This window comes from Melanaphis sacchari, unplaced genomic scaffold (genome assembly GCF_002803265.2).
Source record: "Melanaphis sacchari strain LSU unplaced genomic scaffold, SCAv2.0 Contig875_pilon_pilon, whole genome shotgun sequence".
NCBI classification, from domain to species: domain Eukaryota; kingdom Metazoa; phylum Arthropoda; class Insecta; order Hemiptera; family Aphididae; genus Melanaphis; species Melanaphis sacchari.
Genome location: NW_020271615.1, coordinates 1 through 8497, shown reverse-complemented (window position 1 = coordinate 8497; position 8497 = coordinate 1). Strand labels below are relative to the sequence as shown.

Here is an 8497-nt window from a genome sequence, read left to right as displayed (position 1 = left end):
TTTTTTTTTTTTTTTTTTTTAAGTGCAACCTACCTAAAATTAGCCCTAAAGTTTAAAAATGCTGAAAAATGGTACAAAGTTACCCCATGTTACGGTAGTTATATCAATTGGATTCAGTTTTTTTATTTTTTCTCTATCTTATACAGAGTGCACTTTGGAACTGTGTTTTATAGTGAATTAGTACCACCACAATTAACAGGTCAGGAAACCAGAGAAGAATTGATCGCATTACAATTATCGAGTCGACTGATAAACGAATTTTATGAACAAAACTCTGAGATTAACAAGGAATTGTGGCGAGTTTTTGAAGTACGATGCATACTAAAATTAATAAGCAAGGCAATGTATGCAAAGAATAAGAACCCACCCACTGCTCATTAGAAGAACAGTTTGAGAGGTATATATATTTTAGTTTTTTTTTTAACGTGTCAAAACAAAGGAGGATAACTTGACAAAAGTAGACAGAAATATGGACGAAATTACAGAAAATTTAAAACCTTGTGTCTTCGCCATATCGGAGAGCCCTTCTACATCCGATGATGACTTGGAATTTCTTTCACAATTTATTTTGTAAATAATAATAATTCGTAAATATTTTTTATAATTTATAATCAAAGAGTTGTTATCCTTATAATATCGATGTTCAAAAAATTTTTCCCATTTCTAATTAATGCTAAATGTCGTGTAACATATAATAATAATAATAATAATAATAGTCATTAGATTATTCAGTTAAACACTCATACAAGAATAACCAGTGTTGATTATTGTAGCTGTAATAGATGGCTGATTACACAATTTTAAATTTGTTCTTAAAAGTTAAGATTTGAACTAATAAAAAAAAAAAAAAAACATAAATGATTAAGATAACAAGAAAGCCATCATTCTTATCATATATTTACAAGGCAATTACATATCACTTGTCTTAATCTGATTATTATTTTTTTTTTTTACACATCAAAATGAACTACAATAGATAGTCTTGAAGTTATAAGGCATAACGATGTATTTATTTTTAAAATGGAAGCGCATCTGAAATTGTAAGTATTACAATAACTTCTATTTTTACATTAAATTGCATATAATACTCCTTCAATTTTATTTATAGACTTTTATGGGTATTTATTATAAGTGGAAAAATAATATATTTTGTATTTGCACATCATATCTAAGATTATTCTAGAAATTATTATTATTTACGTTTCTTATTTATATATTTGTCTAGCGTCTTATGTGAATTACTACAAGGAGTATTTAAATAAAATAGTTTAAAAAATAACAGATTATCGTAAAAGACAAATCACGAATAATTTACTTTTAATTTAATTGTATGTTTTTATTTACTATACCTATTTTATTTTACTATAGTATAAATAATTTTGATATTTGAATTATAATTAATAAAGCATAAAATACGAATCAAGCTAAATTATTGCATAACAGTTTTTATAGTTTTAATTTAAAAGAAATTTTATAAACTTATAATTATTTTATTTTGTTTTTATTATAAAAATTGTGATAAAGCTACATATAAACGTAATTTATTTTGTTTTTATTTTAAAAATATCTAAGTATTAAAACTTACCTAGTATTATTGTTATTACTATAAAATATGGAAAGAAAATTGAAATTTAATATTCACATTTTACTAGTATTTACAAAGGAAGTGCCACGAGTCTGAAATTGGGTCTCTCCTAGAAATAACAAAATAATCCAAAGATACTTTCAATTTAAAGCTGCTTAAGAGCTATACAAAGTTTTAAGAATTTTTAATGAAATTTAAATACCTCGGAAATTTGTTCATGTTTATGTGAAATATCGTTAAATTTTGGTGAAATCTGAAATTTATAATTGAGTCTTATGACAGTCAGATGTTTGTACTTTAAAAATATATATATATATATATTTGTTTATAGTTTAAATTAATATAATAGTTTTTATTTAACTATATAACCTTAATAATACATCAACAGTCATACAGAAATAATTTGATTTAATTTTTGTCTCAAAAAATTATCATTTAATCATTTATAAAATGAAGTTGGTATTTTTCTTGAAAATATTCTATAGCTCTGTTAAAATATGCATAATACGATCTACCGTAAAATGGGGTAACTTTGTCTCCGGGTGATAACTTTGGCCCACCGTTGGAATTTTGAATACTTCTGTGTGTTGTGATAAGACATGTGACTATTATCAATGTGTTGTAGTGGTTTTCGATAGTATACAACACTGGTAACCGAATGTGATAACAGTTTTTATCGTTATCACTCGTGTTGCTATCAAAAAAAATTTGTTTGTATTCACGTGTTTTCAAAGGAAAAAAACCACTTCTCAAAACTTTTGTTTGATTTGAAGTCAAAGAATCGTCTTTTTTTTCGGTAAGTCTGATATTATCTCATACATATAGTACTAATAAAGAATAAATCTTAAAATTTAAAAAAAAACCAAATGTGTTTTTGTAAACTTACATTTTGTAGCTTGGGGTAACTTTGTCCCGCTATTATTTGATAGTGATAGCTAAAATATGATTTTTTTTTTTACATTTTTTGTCATGTTTATGGTATAATTAGTCATTTTAGGCACTTAAGTTATACCTGCCTACTTAGTTTATATAGTGTCTCATCTGTCTTGTCTATTTTGCTTAACAGTAAACGATGCCGCGTAATCCAAAAAGATCGCTAGGTACGAGGGCGTACGCAAACTATACGCCGGCAACGTTACAGGCATGTCTAAGAGCTATAAAGTCCAAACAAATGACACAACGTAAAGCTTCCGAACACTACAAGATACCTAGGTCAACCATAAAGAATAAACTAAAAGCATTGCACAGTAATAGTGTTGGGCATCCCACAGCATTTACTCCCGCCGTGGAAGCTAGCTTCGCACAGCATTGCATGAAACTTGCCGATTTTGGTTTCCCATTAATCCCTTCGGACCTTAAGATGTGTGTAACTCGTTATTTAGATTGTAAGGGAGTTCGAGTTTCTCAATTTACTAACAATATTCCGGGTGATGACTGGATTCGCGGGTTCTTAAAAAGAAATAAAGATTTATCGTTGAAAGTCAGTGCAAATATTAAAAAAAAGTCGTGCGAACATCACAACTGACGATATAAATGATTACATGGACCGTCTTGAACAAACCATAGCTGGTATTCCGCCCTCACGTATATATAACTATGACGAAACAAACCTCACAGACGATCCGGGAACAAAAAAAGTGATAAGTAAAAGAGGCTCTAAATACGTGGAGCGAATTTGCAATTCAAGCAAAAGTGCGATTTCACTTATGTTTTGTGGAAATGCTGAGGGGCATGTTTTACCGGTTTACGTTGTCTATAAAGCAGAATCGTTATGGACCACATGGACTGAGGGGGGTCCTCCCAACACAAGATATAATCGCAGTAAAAGTGGTTGGTTTGATTCCCATATTTTTGAAAATTGGTTTGTAACAACTTTTTTGAAAGAAGTACAGGGCGGAGGACCTAGTGCCTTAATTGGCGATAATTTAGCGTCACACATAAACGAACATGTGTTAGAATTATGTGATACTCATGACATTAAGTTTATATGTTTGCCACCAAACACCACGCATATATCTCAGCCACTCGACGTAGCCTTTTTTTAGGCCAATGAAGGGGGCTTGGAGAGACATTTTGAGGCAGTGGAAAAACACGAAAAGTGGTAGTTGTTATACAACTCTCCCGAAAAATTTATTCCCCCGACTACTGACACAGTTAATGGACAAAATTGAGTTCAAGAAAGCAGAAAATTTAAAAGCTGGTTTCAAAAAAACTGGTATACACCCAGTGAACAGAGAAAAACTAATAGAACGGTTGGCTGAACATAAAAGTGATATGCTCGATAATGATTTAATTGGTAAAGCATTTCTGGATCAAATTCAAAATGAACGGCAAGATTTTATTGGATTAGCTGGTAAACCAAGGAAAAAGAAGTTGCAAGTGTCCCCGGGCGATAGTATATCAATTGAAGATCTAAGAAAATCACGCGATAACCCGGGACCTTCAACTTCAAAACCTACACGAAATCAGAAAAAAAGTCAAGTTCTGTCATCTTCATCAAGTGAGTCAGATGATATGGATTTTGATTTGGCAAGTGACAGCGATAATCTTGACGACGGCAGTGACAGCGAAGATGTAGATAACTTAGTTGAACCCGACGATGTTAACGAAAATGTTAGTGAAGATGTAAACAACCTCGAAGAACCGGAACAAAATTATAAGGTTGGTGATTTTGTTCTGGTCAAATTTCTAGAAAAACAGTTTCCCGGTCGTATCACAAAAATGTCCAATGAAGGCCCAACTGTGGACTGTATGGAGAAGCTTTCAAAGCAGTGGAGGTGGCCCGCGAAGAAAGACTGCATTGACTATGAGTGGCGCGACGTCATAGCAAAAATAAATCCGCCGCTTTTGCGCAAACGCAATTTTTTTATTGTACCAGAATTAAATGACTATGTGTAATATGTTATATTATTTAACTTCTGTAATTAAAACATACATTTAGTATTTTTTTTTTATTATTTAATACACATATATGTATTTAAGGCGTAATAAAAAAATTAATTTCCTTAAACTGGCTGTTTTATTCGTTATTTTCGCTTGTTTTACCCCCAAAATTGGTTTAATTGCTTTCTAGAAACTTGCTAATTAATTTGACATAGCCTAACTTTGGCCCAAAGAAGCAGGAAGGGCAGATATATAAAGATATTGGAGGTGAGTTAAAGTTACCCCATTGCCGGGTAACATTGGCCCAAATTTTTGAATAGATTTTTTAAAGTTAAAAAACGAAAAACATTAAAATTAGATATCACAGAAGGCATGTCTAAGCACACACAATTATGTACGTATTTTTTTTTTTTTTTTTTTTTAAGTGCAACCTACCTAAAATTAGCCCTAAAGTTTAAAAATGCTGAAAAATGGTACAAAGTTACCCCATGTTACGGTAGTTATATCAATTGGATTCAGTTTTTTTATTTTTTCTCTATCTTATACAGAGTGCACTTTGGAACTGTGTTTTATAGTGAATTAGTACCACCACAATTAACAGGTCAGGAAACCAGAGAAGAATTGATCGCATTACAATTATCGAGTCGACTGATAAACGAATTTTATGAACAAAACTCTGAGATTAACAAGGAATTGTGGCGAGTTTTTGAAGTACGATGCATACTAAAATTAATAAGCAAGGCAATGTATGCAAAGAATAAGAACCCACCCACTGCTCATTAGAAGAACAGTTTGAGAGGTATATATATTTTAGTTTTTTTTTTAACGTGTCAAAACAAAGGAGGATAACTTGACAAAAGTAGACAGAAATATGGACGAAATTACAGAAAATTTAAAACCTTGTGTCTTCGCCATATCGGAGAGCCCTTCTACATCCGATGATGACTTGGAATTTCTTTCACAATTTATTTTGTAAATAATAATAATTCGTAAATATTTTTTATAATTTATAATCAAAGAGTTGTTATCCTTATAATATCGATGTTCAAAAAATTTTTCCCATTTCTAATTAATGCTAAATGTCGTGTAACATATAATAATAATAATAATAATAATAGTCATTAGATTATTCAGTTAAACACTCATACAAGAATAACCAGTGTTGATTATTGTAGCTGTAATAGATGGCTGATTACACAATTTTAAATTTGTTCTTAAAAGTTAAGATTTGAACTAATAAAAAAAAAAAAAAAACATAAATGATTAAGATAACAAGAAAGCCATCATTCTTATCATATATTTACAAGGCAATTACATATCACTTGTCTTAATCTGATTATTATTTTTTTTTTTTACACATCAAAATGAACTACAATAGATAGTCTTGAAGTTATAAGGCATAACGATGTATTTATTTTTAAAATGGAAGCGCATCTGAAATTGTAAGTATTACAATAACTTCTATTTTTACATTAAATTGCATATAATACTCCTTCAATTTTATTTATAGACTTTTATGGGTATTTATTATAAGTGGAAAAATAATATATTTTGTATTTGCACATCATATCTAAGATTATTCTAGAAATTATTATTATTTACGTTTCTTATTTATATATTTGTCTAGCGTCTTATGTGAATTACTACAAGGAGTATTTAAATAAAATAGTTTAAAAAATAACAGATTATCGTAAAAGACAAATCACGAATAATTTACTTTTAATTTAATTGTATGTTTTTATTTACTATACCTATTTTATTTTACTATAGTATAAATAATTTTGATATTTGAATTATAATTAATAAAGCATAAAATACGAATCAAGCTAAATTATTGCATAACAGTTTTTATAGTTTTAATTTAAAAGAAATTTTATAAACTTATAATTATTTTATTTTGTTTTTATTATAAAAATTGTGATAAAGCTACATATAAACGTAATTTATTTTGTTTTTATTTTAAAAATATCTAAGTATTAAAACTTACCTAGTATTATTGTTATTACTATAAAATATGGAAAGAAAATTGAAATTTAATATTCACATTTTACTAGTATTTACAAAGGAAGTGCCACGAGTCTGAAATTGGGTCTCTCCTAGAAATAACAAAATAATCCAAAGATACTTTCAATTTAAAGCTGCTTAAGAGCTATACAAAGTTTTAAGAATTTTTAATGAAATTTAAATACCTCGGAAATTTGTTCATGTTTATGTGAAATATCGTTAAATTTTGGTGAAATCTGAAATTTATAATTGAGTCTTATGACAGTCAGATGTTTGTACTTTAAAAATATATATATATATATATTTGTTTATAGTTTAAATTAATATAATAGTTTTTATTTAACTATATAACCTTAATAATACATCAACAGTCATACAGAAATAATTTGATTTAATTTTTGTCTCAAAAAATTATCATTTAATCATTTATAAAATGAAGTTGGTATTTTTCTTGAAAATATTCTATAGCTCTGTTAAAATATGCATAATACGATCTACCGTAAAATGGGGTAACTTTGTCTCCGGGTGATAACTTTGGCCCACCGTTGGAATTTTGAATACTTCTGTGTGTTGTGATAAGACATGTGACTATTATCAATGTGTTGTAGTGGTTTTCGATAGTATACAACACTGGTAACCGAATGTGATAACAGTTTTTATCGTTATCACTCGTGTTGCTATCAAAAAAAATTTGTTTGTATTCACGTGTTTTCAAAGGAAAAAAACCACTTCTCAAAACTTTTGTTTGATTTGAAGTCAAAGAATCGTCTTTTTTTTCGGTAAGTCTGATATTATCTCATACATATAGTACTAATAAAGAATAAATCTTAAAATTTAAAAAAAAACCAAATGTGTTTTTGTAAACTTACATTTTGTAGCTTGGGGTAACTTTGTCCCGCTATTATTTGATAGTGATAGCTAAAATATGATTTTTTTTTTTACATTTTTTGTCATGTTTATGGTATAATTAGTCATTTTAGGCACTTAAGTTATACCTGCCTACTTAGTTTATATAGTGTCTCATCTGTCTTGTCTATTTTGCTTAACAGTAAACGATGCCGCGTAATCCAAAAAGATCGCTAGGTACGAGGGCGTACGCAAACTATACGCCGGCAACGTTACAGGCATGTCTAAGAGCTATAAAGTCCAAACAAATGACACAACGTAAAGCTTCCGAACACTACAAGATACCTAGGTCAACCATAAAGAATAAACTAAAAGCATTGCACAGTAATAGTGTTGGGCATCCCACAGCATTTACTCCCGCCGTGGAAGCTAGCTTCGCACAGCATTGCATGAAACTTGCCGATTTTGGTTTCCCATTAATCCCTTCGGACCTTAAGATGTGTGTAACTCGTTATTTAGATTGTAAGGGAGTTCGAGTTTCTCAATTTACTAACAATATTCCGGGTGATGACTGGATTCGCGGGTTCTTAAAAAGAAATAAAGATTTATCGTTGAAAGTCAGTGCAAATATTAAAAAAAAGTCGTGCGAACATCACAACTGACGATATAAATGATTACATGGACCGTCTTGAACAAACCATAGCTGGTATTCCGCCCTCACGTATATATAACTATGACGAAACAAACCTCACAGACGATCCGGGAACAAAAAAAGTGATAAGTAAAAGAGGCTCTAAATACGTGGAGCGAATTTGCAATTCAAGCAAAAGTGCGATTTCACTTATGTTTTGTGGAAATGCTGAGGGGCATGTTTTACCGGTTTACGTTGTCTATAAAGCAGAATCGTTATGGACCACATGGACTGAGGGGGGTCCTCCCAACACAAGATATAATCGCAGTAAAAGTGGTTGGTTTGATTCCCATATTTTTGAAAATTGGTTTGTAACAACTTTTTTGAAAGAAGTACAGGGCGGAGGACCTAGTGCCTTAATTGGCGATAATTTAGCGTCACACATAAACGAACATGTGTTAGAATTATGTGATACTCATGACATTAAGTTTATATGTTTGCCACCAAACACCACGCATATATCTCAGCCACTCGACGTAGCCTTTTTT

The 8497-nt window shown here is 30.0% G+C and overlaps 3 protein-coding genes across 3 annotated transcripts; all 3 read left to right on the top strand.

The window, feature by feature from the left end:
• The first annotated feature begins 2657 nt into the window (after positions 1 to 2657).
• Positions 2658 to 3110, top strand: LOC112602375. Its single transcript, XM_025350417.1, has one exon. It carries the CDS (start codon positions 2658 to 2660, stop codon positions 3108 to 3110), a length of 453 nt encoding a protein of 150 aa, XP_025206202.1.
• Positions 3111 to 3126: 16 nt separating this feature from the next.
• On the top strand, positions 3127 to 3630 carry LOC112602374 (jerky protein homolog-like). Its single transcript, XM_025350416.1, has one exon. It carries the CDS (start codon positions 3127 to 3129, stop codon positions 3628 to 3630), a length of 504 nt encoding a protein of 167 aa, XP_025206201.1.
• Positions 3631 to 7527: 3897 nt separating this feature from the next.
• Positions 7528 to 7980, top strand: LOC112602376. Its single transcript, XM_025350418.1, has one exon. The coding sequence runs from the start codon at positions 7528 to 7530 to the stop codon at positions 7978 to 7980; it is 453 nt and encodes a 150-aa protein (XP_025206203.1).
• Positions 7981 to 8497: the final 517 nt, after the last annotated feature.

Excerpts from the sequence above, each read along its gene's own strand:
- LOC112602376 (XM_025350418.1), top strand. The coding sequence starts at position 7,528 with ATGCCGCGTAATCCAAAAAGATCGCTAGGTACGAGGGCGTACGCAAAC.
- LOC112602374 (XM_025350416.1), top strand. The coding sequence starts at position 3,127 with ATGGACCGTCTTGAACAAACCATAGCTGGTATTCCGCCCTCACGTATA.
- LOC112602375 (XM_025350417.1), top strand. The coding sequence starts at position 2,658 with ATGCCGCGTAATCCAAAAAGATCGCTAGGTACGAGGGCGTACGCAAAC.